Here is a 19,409-nt window from a genome sequence, read left to right as displayed (position 1 = left end):
TTAGGTTTAAGCAAAAAAATTACTTTCTTTGTGTAGAAATAGTATTCTCAGTCAAAATGTAATATTTATAAAGTCTGCCAGACACAAAGCCTTTAAACAAAACTTCTGCAGCACACCTTACAGTTATGGCCGCAAATCTGGGTCACTCCGCTTCGGTCACGTGTCTTGGCGTACGACCAATCAGGACTCTCCCCGGGGAGCACTTCCGGTGGTGTTTCCTGTCAGTGTTTGTAAACTGAGAAAAAATTGGAAGTGCGACAAGAAATATTAATCTTCAGCACTGTGAAAAGCGAAAGGTAAGCGGTCGAGTGTGCAGCACGTCGCTCGCGGCTCTGTACACGTTTTATTTCTGGTGCCCGTGTGTTTGGAGCAGTTGTAGCTCGCGAGGGCGGCGTTATTTTGAGGTCGGCGCGGAGCCTGCACGCCCTGCCTGTTGTTGTGCTGTCCGGGGCGGGGGGTGGGGTGGGCGCTCACTCACACAAGAGTTGTCCCAAAATCCAACTCCGGGCTGGCTAGCTGCTTTCTGCTTTCGGTTCATTCAGCGGGGACTCTCAGCGTGCGGCACACTTTCATACAGACCCCCGCGGAAATACACAAAGCTGTCTGTCCCGTGTCCCGTGACCCCAGTGGAAAAATAAACCTCTTACTTTCTCTCCCCCCCCCCCCCCAAAAAAAGCTGGGATACGTTGCTAGCTAACTGCTGCTAACTGTTTGATCTTTGTAAGATCGATCAGAGAATAAACCCACCAGCTTACAAATGAATCGCAAAACAAAGCGTTTTCCAATAATAGATGTGGTCGAATCAATTAAAATAAAAATCTCTGCCCGTATTATGGAGTTTTCTGTATGGGTGGGTTTGGGTCGTCGAAACAGCCCCCTTTACATTACCATAATAGATCATGCAGTAATCGTGCCATTTATTGTGCATGTTTGTATGCATTCATCATTTAAGTACTTCTAGCACCAGCTTTTGACCTGACTGGGAAGCTGCTGTATGTATTTTATTATCTAATACACGAGTATTAAATGCAGGTAGAACAGACAAGAAAGGAGGGTAAGAGAGCAGGACAGCACACAGGGTTCACGGCAGACTGGAACCTAAGCCACTGCATATACATATACCCCCCCAAACCCAATGAGCTATACCGACCTCCTAGTAGCTTGGTTTTTACAGTATTTATGGCCTTTACATGTATGACAGAAGCAGCGTCATTCATAGCCTTTGTAATCAGTAATGCATATACTATTATATATTGTACATATATTTATTAGTCTCAGATTTAGCCATTCTTATATTTTGCTTGTTTTACGTTACTGTATTTTTGCACAATTCTGTTGCTTGTGAAGCTCGCACACAAGAATTTCACTCACATGTACTGTACCAGTGTACCTGCACATGTGATGTGACAATAAAAGTGATTTGATTTGATTTAATAGCCACATTTGTGTGTAGGGTTTTCAAGACTAATACTTATATCTTGTTATTTTAAAATTCATTTTAAAACATCCGCTGATATTAATTCTCACAAACACACAAAACATAATCAGATTTAAACATATTTTGATAAATGTAATTATTTAAAAATCCACACTGATTTAACGTGTTTGTAATGTGATTTCTAATTTTCTCTGTCATGTGCATGAAAAAGACTTTCAAACAAATTCCTGCTTCATTTAGGATGTTTTTTTTATTACTGCAGCTGTATGAGGTAGATACAGGTGTGTGTTTCATTACACTTGGACTAAAGTGCATTGCAAACCATTTAAAAAGAAGCATCATTTCTATATTCAACTACCGGCTATTGTCATTGAAGGATTTGTTTGGTTAATGAATTATTTACACAGTTGCATTGTGCATAACGAGCTTTTTCCTCATCTCCATCATTTTTCTCATTTTACCTTTTATTGTTGTGTTTTCTGTCAGCCATGTACCGAGCAACTGGTGCTTTCCTGTCTGATAGACAGCACGTATTAAAGCTGCACATACATTTTTAGTCATATATGCATATGCCTTTATTTTCAGACTTTTGCCCCTGATGATTTTGGAGGGTGTAGTCTCATCTGTCACCCCTCATCCCGAGTGAAGCCCCTCTGTCCCCACAAACACACACGCATTCAAAGCACGGCGATGACACACCATTCCAGCAATTCTGTTCGAGACCATATGAAATGGGTCAGTGGAAGTCTCTTCATCTCAAGATCACGATCATGGTTTTATCGTATGCATGTATCCGTTACTCCCATTGTTCAGTCCCCCTCTCCTTCCTTCTGATGCCTCGCTGCGTGAGGAGTCCTGCAATCTCCTCTTTTTCAAAACAACTTTTTGCTTGTATTGTCAGGCTGGGTTGCTGGGCTGCGAGGCAGTGCTGTCCAGCATGGCCCTAATGCAAGCCAACAACATCCCAGGCCAAAAGAAGATGATGTCACCCTTGGGTCAGGGGCAAAGGACCAGTCCTGAAAGCCACCAAACCCACTCGCAGCATAGCCAGAACCACCACAGCCACCAGGTGCACCATGGACAGCCACATCACAGCCACATGGGCCATCCATCAACTGGGAGCTGCCCACCCCTGGTGAGAGAAGCGTCTTTATTTTGCATGGAGAAATAACTCACTTTAAGTCTGCTGATGTTATTTCACAGTTTTGCTTTTATAAGCCAATTTAAGTCGTTGGTTGACAAATGTACACAGGTTGCAAAGCAGCATTTAACAGAAGCCTGTTGTCACGTTTTTTCATCTTTCAAAAGCTCATCCGGAAAGATGGAGATTATCATACATCAAGGATAATTGAGGGAAAGGGCATGCAGGCAAACCAGAATATGCAGCCCAAGAAGAAACACAAAAAATCCGGTTTAGCCAACAAAGTAAAAGTGGAGGTAAAGAAAGGTTAAAATTATACTGAAATTAGAAAGTGAACAGACTGTTGCTCTTAAGTTAATTTCATCTAATTGTCTTCACGTTTATAGCATTTAGTTCCATCAGTTGATATGGATGACGACAGCTCATTGAAAGTCCAGAAGAACTTCATCTGTGATCATTGCTATGGAGCTTTCCGGAGCAGCTACCACCTTAAGAGGCATATTCTTACACACACAGGTGAGAACTTACCCTCACCTCTTTACTTCAATTGGACTATTTTTTCATTTATTTTATGTTTTTTTGTATGTCAACTAGGTAAGTCTTTGTGAGGATGTTGCTCAGAATAAGCTTAAAAACACCCACCAACTTCCTTTATTTTTAGTATTTGCTCCTTTAACCAGTTTTGATGCATTTTCAGAGGTTGGTTGACAAGTTTGTAAAATGTGTCTTTTCCACGTTTCTTCTTCTAAGTTTGTATGTTGATCTGAGTTCTGCATTGGTCCTAATTTGTAACTCAATTATAAGACTCATACTAAAGTAATGTGCAAAAAATCTTGCCATCATTTTCTTTATAATTTGCTTCTGAGGAGCCACGTTTTGTTATAATCTTTTACAATGGGCTATAGAAGGCAGAGCAGTAGTTCTCCAGTCTTTCCAAGTTTTTCTTTGGACATCGATGCTTTTTCACTCATTTTCAGTATAGTCCTCATTAGGGCTGCCACAAACGATTATTTTGATAGTCGACTAGTCACCGATTATTTATGCGATTAGTCGACTAATCAGATCATCATCCACTGGACGTAAAACTACAGCTTATTGCACCAGCAGCATCTGCTCTTATATAACTATCATTAGCTTACAGCTTTAAGCTTTTAAGGTGCTAACTAAAAATAAAGACAAGGTGATAGTTTATTCAATTTTAATGAAATTTGCAGATTGTTTCGGTGAAGTTTAATAAACTCCTTGCTATCTAAAATATAACAGGACACCGGAGTAAATTCTCCAGCATCTCATACTTCTGATAATCAGCTGTCTGCTTGACGTTTATTCAGCTGTGTAAAAACTATAACTTTAATCTCAGACAAACCGGTTTACTCAGGAACAAATAAAATACTAAAAAAAAAAAAAAAAAGCCAAACAACAACATTTTTAATTTATCTAAGTGACTCATATATATTTAACCTGAGTAGCGAAAGACGGCGGTGGGTTTGAAAACAATTTGCCGGGAGTCCGGTGTTCTCACCGCGCTAGTGAGCCTAGCCCCCGGCTCGCTATCGAGCTAGTGGGTAACAGACGTCTCTGAAAACGTCGGAGCGCTTTTGAAAATATGCGGTGTCTTGATAAACTGAGCCGATATTTGAGGTTTACACAGCTACATTCTCGGCTGAAAATATGTTAAACGTTTATTTTGTGACCCAGAAAGAATAATAAGAGTAATATTAAAACTAACTAGCTGCCGCCATTGTTGGAAACTGAGCTGGGCCGCGCTATGAATTCTGGGACACAGCTGCTTCTTCTTCTTCTTCTTCGGGGTTTAACGGCAGCTGGCATCTTTGTACATGCAGTGCTGCCATCTTCTGTTTCAGTCCGTTATTACACTCTTAAATCCTGCTACTTATTCCTGCGTCTTTTGCGATCTTACAAAGCTTCAAACGACGCGTCGACTATTAAATCAGTCGTCGACGATTTTGATAGTCGACGTAATCGTGACTAGTCGACAAATCGTGGCAGCCCTAGTCCTCATAGTTGATTTTCAGAGGGGTGGGGTTTCTTTCCTTTGTTAAGCCACATAACACTGAGTATGAATCATTAAAGCATGAAAAGGGCATCTAGCTCAAGAATAAACCCCTGTCATGTCTACACATAACAGACAGCTTAGGAAAGAACCAATTTAAATAGTGTCTTTAAAATCATGTCATTTGTTCCCATTTCTTCAGTTGAATCTATTAAAAAAGGCCAGTAATGACACAGCTTGACAAGCATAAAACAGTATTTAGACCAAACAGGTCTTTCCCAAAAAAGTCTATTTACTGAAAAAAATGAGGAAACTGAAAAAGTGGGAAACAAAAGATGGTAGTCCTAAAAATCTATCTGTAGCATACGAACAGTGTTTGAAAGTCATTTCATGAAGAAAATGGAAGACAAATCCAGCGAAGACCTGACACAGGACCCGGCAGATGCATCTGAACCTTCTCTGAACTGTTTGCTGAACAAGAAGTGAAATTGGTGGAAGGCTGGGTGTCGAGATTAGATTCTTTAGGAGGGCGAATGGAGAGAAAATGCTGTGATATGTCAAATCAAACAAGAGCTACACTGAAAATCAGAGGCAACAGGACTTATGGAGTAGTTAATCCATATTTGAAATTGTTGTTTCAAATTGTCATCAGAATGTACAGAGTAGGTCACAGAGAGGTCAACAGAGTGTCTGAAGCTATCTTTAACACACAGTGGAGGCTCTGTCATGGTTTGGGGCTGCGTTTCAGTCACTGCTGTTGCAGATCTCCTTAAAATTGATGGAATTTTGAAAGCAGAGAAGTAACATCAGATTTTGATCCACCATACAGTACCATCTTAAAATGATCTCATTGGTAGTGGCTTCAATAATCCCAAACTGACAGCCAATGCAGTAAAAGCACAAAAAACGCACAATGCAACACTGTCAGTCTCGGATTGGCCTCAACATTACTGACGCAGTGTGGATCATGTTGACAGCGAACGGAACAAAAAACAGCCAACATCCAAAGCAGAGCTTTGTGTGTCCTTGAAGAAGAAGACTGCATAAAGAAATGACAAGAGTGCTTGTCTAAGAGAGTTCAGTTGAAAAAAGCTGGTCATATCTAATATCAATTATTAAGCTCATTAGAATTGCCAAAAGTGTGTTTTTGCCTTTTATGTTTTTGTTTGCACCCCTTTTCTCATCAAAGAGGTGTCTCCAGACTTTAACGCAGTAATTTAGATTTAGATGTCTTTTGTGAAATCAGCGATGATTAAATTCATTTTCCCCGTGTGTGGGTTTTGTTTTGTTTTCCAGGGGAAAAGCCATTTGCGTGTGATGCTTGTGATATGCGGTTCATTCAGCGTTACCACCTGGACAGGCACAAGAGGGTGCACAGCGGAGAAAAGCCTTATCAGTGCGATCGCTGCCATCAGGTTATTCATACTTTTTTTTTTTTCACTAATATACTTGGTGTACTTGAACAGATCCTGCATTAAGAGATTTTCAGCTTGTCTCAATCACTCCAACAACAGTGGATTGCAGATGTATTGGTGGACATGGCACTGCATGTGCCCGCTGTGTTGAAACAAAAACGAACACAGAAAAACAAAATAGAAATATTTTAGTTTTAAGCTGGAAAAACAAAAATTACCAAGGGAGGGGGCCTAAAGGAAGCAATCAAACAATGTTTAGGGTGCATAATCTGTAATGTGGGCAGTGCAAGTGAAAAACTAGCCATATGCTGCTAATTTATCTATCTTTGCTCCTCTTTATATTTAAAATCGGTTGTGCATGGAAATTAGAGCAGGGCGATATGACCAAAAATATTTATCACGATATACATTTGAAAATTTCCGATAACGATGTAACTGACGATATAATTGACACGAGACAAAATACTTTACAACTCCACAACTTTATTCGTGCAAAAAAAAAAAGATCAATGTATTTTCACTTAAACAAGCAGCTGTTTATGTGCATTAAAGTTATATAAAATTGTAACAGTGCAAACTCCTCGCTGACAGTTTAACCAAAAGGCATTTCCAGTGGAAACTGGCCGACATATCCTCAGCATAACCATGTATAACATCCACAAAACTTAAAAAGAGGTTATATACACACAATACGGTAATATTATGTTGAAGCACAGTACGTATCACTCCGCGAGGCTCCTGCCTATTATTGCCGTAATGCCCATCAAGCTGTGCGGGTTCGTAGCTTAGCAAAGTCGTACTAAAACATTTGACAGATTTTCGAGCGCCGTGCACATAAAATCGTTTCGAGGTCAGTAAACACAACCAGAGTTCATACATAAGGCACACGGGATTATAAGGGGCTCTGTCGACTTTCAGAAAAATCAAAGGATTGATTTTAAGTGTGCCGCATTTTCCAAACAACACGGTAACAACGACGGCCCGCTAGCATGCGCTACCAAAAATAGTGCTTTGTTGTGTATCTGACGGGGGAAAGCTAAACCAGTTCCACACCACTGAAGCTGCAGCATTTTTACAAACCAGTTCTGGTTCGTCCGTTTCATTCAACGATCCACTTTCGCCCTTCTCATTCTCTGTCGCCGCCATGCTTTTTCCGCCATATGCGTATGAAAACAAAGGCACTGCGCATGCGCGTTTTACCCATATTCTATCGCGATATTTCATTTTCTTATCGATGCCCGACATTATACCGGTATTACCGTGAACGGTATGATATGGCCCAGCCCTAATGGAAATTGAGATTTTCTACAGCACTTGGCATCGACCAGACAGTGTAAGCTTTTCAAGGCATTCGATTCTAAATTCTGATCAGAATCTCAGCCAGTTTCTGTGTGCAGATCTCTACTTGAACCACTTTAGCAACTGTTTTACAAGTGAAGTATTTACCAAGTGGAATTCTTATGGAGGTACACCAATAAATGAGCAACAGAAAAATGACAGACATCACCCAAATAAAACTGCTGGAAATGTACTACCCCACCCTAATTCAAATGCTACTTTGGCTGAAGCCCACATGTTTGTTTGCATTGCTTCAGAACTTCTCACGGACAGACAGGCTTCTGAGACACCGACGGCTGTGTACAGTTGGGATGAGCAAAGAGGAAAGCCAGTACTCCCAGGACTCATCTACCCATCCGGCCTCATGGAGCCCCCTACATCCTTCGAGCAACCGTCTGACTGTCTGACCCTCAACTTCCACATAGAGACCCAACATCAGTCTGCAGCTCAGTAACATCACACCTAGGAGTGGTGACCTGAAAATAGCCCAACTTTTCCACAGCCAACCTTTAGTTTGCTCTCACCAGCTCATAGTGGATTTTTATGGTTTTTTAACCTACTGTCACTTTAGAATCCAGGAAGAAGGCGATTGGGGAACGGACTCATTTGCAGTCACGGACATCGTATTGCGGCAATAAATGAAGATTACACAAAATTTGTGACTGCATGGACAGTCAGCACCTTCCGTGCTTTCAGCCTGCAGTCAACCCCAACTCTGCCTGTTAATTCAAACGAACGGTTCGCTAATGTAGACAGACAGAAAACCATGAAGCATTAAAACGTCCTATTTGTTTTGTGTTTCTTTTGTTACTAATTATGTACCGGCTGCAGCTTATAAGCAAAAGGTCACAGCAGGCTTTCTGTGTGCTGCCTCGAGGAAGTGATTAGTCAGTGAAATACTGTAGGTCGCTAACACACGTGAAGCTAAATTTAATGACCTTTTTGATGCCGCTGATCTAAATGTTAAAGATTGTTGGAGAGGAAAAAAACCATCAAATTAGTCAAACATTTTTACTTTATGTGCCGTATTCTTTCTGTGCACAAGTCTTAAATTAATCAAAATATTTTAATCTGCTGTTCATGCTGTTGTACATCTGGAAAAATAACTACACGTCCCTACTGGTAACCAAAACAAACACTAAAGCTGAATTGGATAGATGGTATCTGTACCATGGCAAACACATTTAGAGTTCTACCTTGTTTTAAAGGCATATGGCCCTAATTGTAAGACCTACACTGGCTAACAGCTGACAGATTTTCGAGGAGCTCCAGTTTTTTTGAAGCTGATGTTTACTGGATGTAGGGATGACCCGTGTGTGGCAAAGAATGAGGTTTTTCTTGACGTGCTTCTGTAAAATGACCTGCCGTATGAATGCATTGTGGTTACGCTCCCTTCCTAGAAACCGCTGTCTTGCCTTTTCCTGTTCAGTGATCAGAGATTGTTCTCACTTTAAGACTTTTATTCCCTTCATTGTATTTTGGTAAATCCTTAGGTTTACTCTTACTTAAATATCTATGAAATATTGTCAGAATCATGCTCGTAATATTTTTTAAATGCAGCTGGATCAACGCTCGAGGCTTTTCACACGAGTGCACTGGGGACCTTTTTCTTCAGCACTTGTGTGAATGGCCCAGGTCAACTAGGTCATAATATAAATTGGCTCTATACAGATTCTCACTGCTGAATTGTGTGTTTGCCTGACTGAGTGTGATCTAAATGCAGTTCCATGTCATTTAACACTGAGCATCTTCAGTGAAGATGACAAGTCGTACTTTGTTGTGGAACTTTGAGGGTCGTTTGTATGTTGATTACTGGCAATATGAAACTTCAGGCCTGTATATTGTGAAGTCACTGGACTGCAGATGTTAGTTCAGTTGTAGATGACTATTATTTAGACGAAAGGTTTTTTTAATAATAGACAGGTAGATCTGTTTCTGTCAGACTTTTAGATATGTGAGAAGAGTTTGGGCCCATTGCTGACTGTCTACTGTTTATGAAGTTAATATATATATATCTATAAATTGTTTTAGGGCTAGAAAATAGCATGTATGGGACCTAAACTCCAAAGGCAAATCAAAGTTTTGATGATGTTTTAACCTTTAGTCTGATCATTGTTATTCTTTATTATAGCTCAATAGGCCATGGTGACTCAGCACGAAGCTTGCTTTTAGGACAAAAGTTTGAAAATGTCACACTTGCCCTTTTAGTGCAGCAGCTGTGATTAGTTAGGATATTTTGTTTTCATTTGCATGTATTTGTTGGAGGATCTTTTGTTCATTTGTTTGGAAAATAATATTTTTTTTGTTTATCTGTTTTTATTTTATCAGCCCCTATATTTTGTTATGCCAGGAGTGACATCGAGTCAGTTTCACACTGTAGTGAATGGAGTTTTGGGCCCAAAGCAAAAATAAAGTTGTTTCTTTTTAAACGGCTGGTATTGGTCATATATTTACAGCAAAGGTTCAGAATCAGAATACTTTATTCATCCCGAGGGAAATTAGGGCTCGTGGGCGATTTTCTAATAACAGTTTTGAAGGATAGTCTGTAAAGTCTGCTACGTTCATCTGTGTAAGTAATGCAGCAGTTATGTCAGCAGGTGGCAGCCATGACCATGTGAGCGTTTCCTCCCAGCCTGTTCATGGAAATGGAAACAAACCTCAGCACAGTGCTCTGTGTGTTGTTTCAAAGAATGCTGCCTCCTTTACACTAAAAGCGTCGCTTCTTCTGACTTCAGTGTGAAGCTGGCGAACAACAAGAAACCCAGCTGTCAAACACACCGAATCTCAAACATACCAATTACTCAACAAGCAAACGTTTTCTTACACATAAGCATGTAAAACCTGGGCCATAATTTAGTGCGTCTTTACAGAACTCCCTAATGCAAAGACACTGATGGTACCTGCACTGTGTAAAAGTGTTTGGTTTTTGGGGTTTTTTTAGTTTATGGGATGTATTTTAGTAAACGCTCAATGGAGGACGTGTTCAGTGAACCTTATCTGGTGAATATGTCATACAAACATATCTGTGTTTAACACATTTATCAGGCCATCTGTCAGAAAAAAACAGAAAACCTCGGTTAAATTATTTTACCAAATTTTATAGAAAATGTCAAAGGACCATTTCTAAGCTAAAAATGTTATTTTTATTTGGTAGGCGAATAACAAACTGAATTCATGTTTTTATACCCAAATTTTAGCCGGCACACTGGACTTCTCTCAGAAGTCATAAATAAATCAAAGATTACATTTTTTGTAAAACAAACAAATAGAAAATTCATGGATAACAATAATTAAGTTTCAGCATCATTTAAGAGCTCGTTCATACCGGTGGATTAACCATCACAGAAATGTTTTTCTTTTAGTGATTTCGGTAATTACCGATATTGTTGATTCAGTTTAGGGCAGCTGTGGCATAAACCTTATCTGGGGTTAAACTCTGTAAATCATCTGCTTGGAAATTCTGCTTCTTGTAAAAATAAGGTAAAATTTCCCATAAACACACTTTTGGTCAGAGCAGAGTTGGCAAATCAAATTTCAAAACCTGCAGTTTGCAGTGAAGAAATGTGAAATATACAACAGTCGTTCATACAGATGATTTGTTTAACAGATTTCTTCCAAAGGACCCAATCAAATGGACGTAAACGCCTCTGTGGCTTTAGCCAGATTTAAGAGAATGGGGAAGAATTTCTTCCATCCTGCTGCCCTGTAATTCGAGCTGCATGGGTATTGCTACATCAGTTGTACCATAGGAAGTGCAGATCATACCCTTTAGCACCTTCTTTGCTATTGACCAGTTCTTTAATTACACAGCATTAGGATAGGCAGGATGAGATCAGCCTGAAGGCTGCTGGGAGTGTGCGCTTTCCCCCATGGGAGACATCCCCTCCCTCTGCAGACTGATTTACAGCACCCACAGGCCCCCGGCACTTAACAATGGACCTCCTTAAGTGAGGTAGATGGGGAGGAGATCAGAGAGGGGGAGATAACACTCCATCTTCATGCACAAAGTGCTGAAATCATCTAGGTTTGAAATCATCTCTGCACGACAGACTGATCATGGAGTCAGTCCAGAGGTAAAGTGTGGGAGTGCTGCCTCGTCCTCAGTCTGGCTCACTCTATCAGGGAGGAGAGCTCTCCTTAAGACTGATGGCCAGTTCTCTACATGCTCACCTCTCCCCTCAGAGGGATGCAGAAAAAAACATAGGCTTGACAAACTGAAATCTCCCAAACAACCGGTAAATCTCAGCTAACTGTGTACGCCGGGGCTCGTGTCATCACGTAGGTGGTTCAGAGGTTTAGGAAAACAAGTGCTCAGCAGCAGAAAGCCACTGTCTCCTACAAATGTTTGGTTGCCCTCTGATCAAACACATCACAGGCTTGCTGCAAATGACTCAAACCCTCCTAACAATAGCTCCTGCTATCTCCTTCTCCCCGAGGTGTGGGAGAGCCTTTTCATCTCAGGCTTTGATTAATAAAGGAATCGCTGGTTGGTTGAAAGCAACGATCTGCCCCCTACGAACATCCATCATGCGTGTGACAGCCCACCTCTCTGCGTTAATTAGCACTGATATTTAAGCTGTCTGAGGCGTACCATGACTGTCAGCGTGCGGTGCTGCTGCTCATCATTAAAATTTCAATCCCTTTGCCCAGGTTACTCCCATTTTCTGTGACACCTCAGTGAACACGTCCTAAAACGTTCACGCAGAAGCACGGGGCCACGGCAGAAATGTAAAGAACGGCTAAAAAAGACCTTTAAATTACAATAATTCATGACTCTGTTGGTGCACCCTGCCTTTCTCATGCATTTGAGAGTAAAAACATCAATTTGACTTATCACACTCGCTCAGTTATTATTTGATATTACATGAAAGAGTCTGACATTAATCTAAAGTTCTTGTCAAACAACGAGCAAAGAAAGTGTGAATGCATTACTTATTAATGATTACCAAATATTGTAATATTCTCTAATACCAGGAGCTATTATTCAAGAATAAATTATTTATGCAGCCGATTCTTGGTTTATGTTATAACCAAAAGGCATCCTGCACCAAAATGAGAACTTCAGCGGGGGCAGAAATAAAGAATTGCTGAATTAAACGAACATTTTTAGTCAAAGGCAGCCATCTTATGCCAATCCATGGACAAAATGGCTTCCAAAACGTATGCAAAGTTGGTGTAGCGGCGTCCATAGGGTGCCAGTGCACGACTCTCACCGTTAACAAAGTCTAGTAACTTGTGAAAGTTAAAAAGGGGTTGTCTGCCCACCTCAAAACGATCTCTCTAATGGGAACGTTCAGTCATGTCATGCTTCATATTGTCCCATATTTAGATGGCTGCCAACTCTTTTTTAATTAGTGCAACTCAACAAGATTAATTAGCCTCGGCACATCATTCCCAGTACTCAAAATACAACACAGAGGAGAAGAGGAGCGAAAGCTTTCACCCGTCTGACGGGTAACGAGGGAAAAGTTTGTATTCAGCCCATGTGTGCGATGATAGATCCGAATCATGAATATTCATACGTGAAAATGAACCCCGGGAACGGTCAGAAGTTGAGAGCTGAATTTTCTAAATTCCCTCATTGCAATATGCAATTAATTAAATAAGAGAAACTGGATGTGGGGTTAATGAAAACAGTTCGACTGCCTGGCAGTTATATGAGTTTCATTTACCAGCCTCGTCTTAGTGGTCCTGGTGTCTTACTGGGACACATGAAACGTGTTTTTAAGGCTTCTAATCAAAACTTGTGCCTGTCAAGTCAAAAATGTCCACTCTGACAAAAAAGGGTTAAGTCACAACTTTGTCTGAGTTCCTAATTGGCAGGCTCGTCCAGTACTGCCAGGACACATCAAATGAAAGATGAAGAGAGCAAAGCGTCCGCTGGTTTCAACAAGAATATAACAGGAATAAATGAATTATATCAATTCAAATATCCTACAGTATGTGCTGCTGATGTTGGTCATCTGCTACAGTGCTTTCAAAGAAAAAGTCAAATGTTGTTCTGTCAGGATATCTTTGTTTGCAAAAAGACTTCCAGTCGTGTGGAAGTCTAAAGGAAAACAACCCTTTTCCTTTAATATCGTTTATCTGAAAATGAGTGCGGCTGGTGTGGAGCGTAGACTGCTTAAAAAGTTTGTGTTTACGGTTTGCTGAGGGAAACTGTAGTGTTTTATTAGCAAATATGAGTGTCGTTGCATTATATAGATTTTATGGATGCATCTTGCTAAAGAAGCTTGCTAGCATTGGCTAATAGCATGACTAATAACTTGATATTTCAACAACAATGAAGATGTATTGAACTGGGGCGAAACGTGACTCATAGCAACTTATACATGATCTCATACATTGAGCAGCATATAGGGCGCCCTGTATGCTGCTCAATGCCAAGAAATGAAGAAATGCCTTTCAGTCTTTTTACAGTTGGGTTTTCCCCCTTTTTCCCCTTTTTTTTGCCAAATGCCTGCCTCGTTTCTCCAAAGGCAAAAAACCTCAGATTTCATGATTTACCATCTCTCCTTCACTCCTTGCAGCAGGTCCAGCAGGTGCCCTGCCTAACACGAGAGGCCTTCAATCTTCTCACACCAGTGAGTCTGTGGTATGTAACTATTACATTATGTGAAAGCTTTTGGTTGCTAGTCATTGTTGACCGTAGAGAAAAACAGTACTAGCTTTGTCTATCATGTCATCCTTCCCAGAGTAATAACAGCATCCTTCTCTTATTCCTCTCTAAGCAGTTAAAATGGTTTAGCTCTGCCGAGGAGCAGACGTGGCAGCATTATAGGTCATGACATGAAATGAAACAATGTAAAATGGCCAATTGCATTAACAACAATCAGAAAGATAAATAAAAATGAATCTGAAAGTATCTGAAAATATGCTCTTTCTAACACCACTACAGTTATCACCTGGAATTCTTTTCTAAAACTTGCTCGAGACGTTTACAGATTTGATTGAAAGGTCTAAACAACTGCTTTGATAGATTGCCATGAAAATTGGTACAAATGTCCATGTCTCCCTCACAATGACTAATGACAATTCTGGTGATCTTTTGACATCGTGAACACTGGCAACTCAATCCACTGCTGTGCTTTGGTATAGCCTCAGACTATGTTGTCTCTTTCACTCAAGATCACTGTTTTCTTTGCTGTAAAAACATATTTCAGTTTCAGAGATCCTTGGCGATCACTGCCCTGAGAAAAGATATTGATAAGCCATTAACTTTATGTTCCAAAGACCAGAAACACATGGGAGATTCTGTAGTGTGAGGTTATCAAGATGCTAAGCTTCAACCGAACCGTTTCCATGAACTCCAAACTGTAGACTTGATAAAAGAAGCCTTTTACATATGTATATATTACAGAACAGACACAAATAACATGATCCTACAGAAAAGACCTTGTTGTTAACTCTATACAGGTATATTTGTCTCAACCCCTTCCAACACACACTCAAACAATCCATCACTCCTCTGAGTTCAGAGGGATCATGTCTCTTTAAAGATGTAAAGCCTGTTTTCTTTCACTGACATGGCACAATGTCAGAGGGCATGCTGTGTAACCCCAAGTTATCGAGTTCAACAGAAGGTCTTTTATGAAATTATGCAATCCCACTTGACAAGGCAAAACCAGGGCTTTCCTCAGTCTCTTTATTTTCCAACAATTTTCCACTTGAGCAGACATCCTCAAGTGTGAAGTGAGAGAGTAAAGAGAGGGATTTGATTTCCAAGGGAAACGGTGCATGAATTCACTAGAGGTTGATAGACGGAGCAGGGGCAGTCATGCTATTTACCCTTAAGAGATTTCCGTGGGTCAAGGCTGTTACAGGGCCACATTCTCAGTCTTCTTGATCTTGTCAGGATTGACTGTCAGGCTGATGAAGAGATAGGCTGCAGATAGATGACGGTGTTGCACGAACACTGGGGCTGCAGCGAGCAGATATAGTAGTCAGACTCCAAAGTGACTTTGGCAGTTTGCTGCTGGTGATCAGCTTAGCGATATAGTGATTTATTCCATCAGTTATGATCTTCTGACCCCTGAGTCACCTGAAAATCTGCTCATTATTGGATGTGAGAGATGTCTAATGAGAGTAGAAAGAAAACAGCTTAAACAAATGAGGTGAGAAATAAGTTTATTTATTCCATATTTGTTTTTTTATGCATATTCAGGTAGGAAAACATCAAATCAGAGGCAGGAAGATTAAACGAACACTTTACCTGTTAGCAGCCCAGTTTGGGACATACCAGTTATAGAGATGGCTGCCTTTGTTTTTAATATAACACAACCAGAGGGCACTCGCCTTGCTCAAAGCACTATGTCTAAATAGAAATCCTGATCCAGTTACTCAAAAGAAACCCAAATAGTAGCAACTCGCAAAGTAGCATGCAGCTTTCTAACATTACAGCTAAGCTGAGGGGGACACCCATCAATGTTTACATCCTGTCATGGTGTCACAGCCTCTAACCACGAGTCGACGCACCCTTCTGTCAGCAGAGTCATGCGGTTGATGGGTGTATTTTGGTAGAAAAGTAAATGCTCACAGCAAGATGTTTTGTTTTTTTTGACTAACTAGATCTATATTTCTAGAAAGAGACACAGTTCATCCATCTCTTTTGTTGCGCTTATCTTTGGCCAGTTCATGAGGGCAGCAGCCTAAGCAAAGAAAGAGACGCAGTGGAATTCAGTTCCATTACATTCAATTCAATTTAATTATACTAATAAAATATAAATCATAATAAAAGGGGCCTCAATGTGCATTATGTTGTAGGGTAAAGATGCTACAATAATACAGAGAAAACCCAAACAAACAGACAACCCTCCCATTCTGCTTTTAAATATCCAGGAACCACAAGTAAGCCAGGAGTCTGAGGGTGAAATGCTCTACTGGGGTTGATGTGGTATTATGAGGTCTTAAGATAAGATGGGGCCTGATTATTCAAGACCTTGTTTATGAGGAGAAGGATTGTAAATTTGATTCTGATTTAACAATGAAGAGACGCCATTATGGGAGAAATATGCTGTCTCTTTCTATTCCCTGCCAGGAATCTTGGATCACCGCTGCTGGGTTTTTTCTTTCAAATGTATTTTATTGGAATTTGAACACAGAGGTATTTAGTTCACGCATTCATATTCCAGAGAAAGCAGAGAAATCTACACCCAGAACCAGGCCGACTCACAACAAAACAGTACACGGCAAAGGTAAAATATGTAGTTTCATTTTGGAGTGAACTATCCCTTTAAGTATATTGCTTTGTGATCTATGTAAATCATTTTCAATAGAAATTTAGTGGTCTTTTTTTTAACCATACCACACATTTCTCTGTTCTTCCTTCTGTGCTCACAAGAAAGTCTCCTCTGCTCTTATGATGTAAGGACTATTATACTCCAGTGCCACCTCCCTTCAGGGATAAGATTTTACGATTGCAACCTGACACCGTTTCTGTGTCCTATAAGCGACAGAGCTGTAACTCACTTCAAAGGCAGGAGGCATCAAATCACAGTGCACCTATAAATTAACCTGTCAGGTCTTGGCCAATAAGAAGGCAGCATTAAATCTCAGCTGTCACGCTGGCGGCCAATGGAAAGACGATGGCAGTAAATCTGTCAGGGCCGCTCTGTTAACGGTGTTGTGGTGTGGTTGGGGAATCCACGGGGAAGGGAGGGGAGAAAGGGTAGATGACAGAGGGAGGAGGGAACAAGCTGGGGGTTTAGAGGTATGCCACAGAAAATGCTTTTTCTTTACATTCTTGAGCTCCTGCACACTCACACACTTACACTGTAGTACAAGAGAGTGGATTATCCAGAGGATCCTCTTTTTTCCATGCAAAACAAGACTAAACATGAACTGTAAGCCATGTTTAGTCTTTGACGGATGCGGTGGGAGCTGAATAACACTAGCAGAAACGCTCATAAACCGTTACGGCCAGCATGCCGGAGTCCGATGTTGACAAGTGAAAATGACTGATGTTCCTTCTTTAGCACAATTTTGCATCATTTTTGGACCAAAATGTAGTGCTGACTGTTTGATAGCCGCAGTAACCCAGTAACCTCTGACTGGTGTGACACAGCATCACCAGAAGCATGTCCTCCAGAGTGCACCCTGCCTGCAAGGGTCTGGAGGAGGCAGTTGAGCACATCCTCTTACCAGATGTGAGCCAGCTGTGCACCTTTACAGGATGGCGGAGTTGACCCAGCCGCTCAACAAACTTGAACAGCCGTGCTTGAGGATTTTGAGTTTTTGTTGTGCAGCAACAAAGAAACACAATGCGAATGCTGGCTGGACGCAGCAATCCTGCTGCATCCAGCCACTGGCAGCATTTTCGGAGGATTTTCACCATCACTCTTCTGAAGCATGCTTTCAGTAGAAGAGTAATGCACTGCTCTGGCACAAGAGAACTGTGGGAAAAACAACAGAGGGAAAACACATCAGGTGGAATATTTCCTCGATTAACAATGCCCTTGGTGGTGCACTTTCATTATCCTATCAAAGTTGAACATTTTCATGTAATAAATCTTACAGGTATCATAAAGTAACCGGTCCTGCAAAGGCAATGCCATTCCATCCCCAAGAAAAAAAAGCTTTCCCTTAACAAACCTCACAATTTTTTCACCCAGTTGTAACAGCATCCAATAAAGCAGACACATTTGTGGTGACAGTTTTATTTTACATCAACAAAAAAAAAATTAAACATTAGCATCAGAATTTACCGTCATCTTATGTCATTACTATGAAAACTCTTTTTTTTTTTCCTTGGGAAACATAAATAGTGGGCTGACTTATGGCTAAAGCAGGCAAGAGTGCAATGGTGGAGGTGTTGTTTTTGGCTGGCTTTCCTTGAAGTGGCTATGATTCTCTGTTCTATGGGAATCCATAAACAGACCCGGAGAGGGCAACTGCGGTCATAAACCACACCAGGCTGCCACAATGCTGCTGAGGCAAAGGGAGCAGGCCCGGGCCCATACCTCCTCTTCTCTGCATGCACGCATTCACACATGCAGCCGCACGTGCTTCGAGCAGCCTTCGATGACCTATTTCTAAATGCTGCCTTTGCAGCGATGCTATAGATTTTTGATGGTCTCTTGTTATTATTTTAAACACTGGAAATGAAGGCATGTGAAAAATGAGCCAGCGAGGGAGTGATTTCCTTTCATATTATTTTATTTCAAAACACTAAAGCAGCATCATTATGTTAGTAATTTTATATACTGGGTGGAAATGTGAAAGCAGTAGAGGTAAAATGGCCTTGTTAATTTTAATACAGTGGGTCATCCAACATCATTTGGTCTTGCCCTTTGCTCCGCTCAGACAGTATAATGGCACTTCCTTTAATACATTTACTGTACTGCATCCAACATGCTGTCATTGTTTTCCCCTGTGTTGTTTCTGGTTAGCAGGACAAGCCATTGGATGGGTGCTTGGGCCTATTGACTATGACATAAAGAGTCTGTAAGCTTACAGATGATGATAATTTATAGACTCTAATTCAGAAAGTCACTCACACACACACACACGCTGAGCGACTCTTTCACTGTATGCATTGATCAATTACAAGGCTCTGAGCCCACACGTCTCTGACAATTTTACTGCATGTTATGTACAGCATGTCAAGCCATGGCGTTTCAAACTGTTATACTCATTCCTATATAATTAATATAAATTACCTTGCTGGTTTTTATGATGGTGCAACTGTAATTAGTGGATGAAATCGCGTCACTGAGCTGCCGATGGTGCTGCAGGGCTATCTAGATGAAGAGTGAGGGTCTGGACGGGCACCTTGGGTGGGGATCTGGTTTAACCCTCTCTTTTCCGCATTGTGCCCTCACTGGGATTTCATCTAATTACATTTACTGCTGTCTACTTCAGCTAACCTCATCCTCTTTAACCTTCATCTCCCCACCCCCTCCTCCTCCTTCAGTGAAACCACACACAGAGACATCAGCTGTCCTCATTATACCACCAAACCGCTGCGATAACAGTAAACTGGTGCAATAATGGAGTCCATTTATAATGATTACCTTTCCTTTTCTTACTGCTTTTTATCCAGTAAAACGCTTAATAATCACAAGT

At 40.8% G+C, this 19,409-nt stretch overlaps 1 protein-coding gene across 2 annotated transcripts; it reads left to right on the top strand.

Moving 5' to 3' along the window:
- Positions 1–155: 155 nt before the first annotated feature.
- On the top strand, positions 156–8,137 carry znf740b (zinc finger protein 740b). 2 transcript variants are annotated; one of them, XM_026154764.2, is made up of 7 exons: positions 156–296; positions 2,024–2,173; positions 2,340–2,573; positions 2,747–2,875; positions 2,966–3,095; positions 5,890–6,008; positions 7,604–8,137. In XM_026154764.2, exons 2-7 carry the CDS (start codon positions 2,129–2,131, stop codon positions 7,751–7,753), a joined length of 807 nt encoding a protein of 268 aa, XP_026010549.1. In that variant the 5' UTR covers positions 156–296; positions 2,024–2,128; the 3' UTR covers positions 7,754–8,137. The 2 variants fall into 2 exon arrangements, with proteins under 2 accessions (XP_026010549.1, XP_026010551.1); XM_026154766.2 differs by lacking the exon at positions 2,024–2,173 and having other exon boundaries at positions 195–296.
- Positions 8,138–19,409: the final 11,272 nt, after the last annotated feature.

This window comes from Astatotilapia calliptera, chromosome 20 (assembly GCF_964374335.1).
Source record: "Astatotilapia calliptera chromosome 20, fAstCal68.1, whole genome shotgun sequence".
Classification (NCBI taxonomy): Eukaryota; Metazoa; Chordata; class Actinopteri; order Cichliformes; family Cichlidae; genus Astatotilapia; species Astatotilapia calliptera.
The sequence above is the reverse complement of the archived record's forward strand: the minus strand, read 5'-3'. Positions and strand labels throughout refer to the sequence as shown.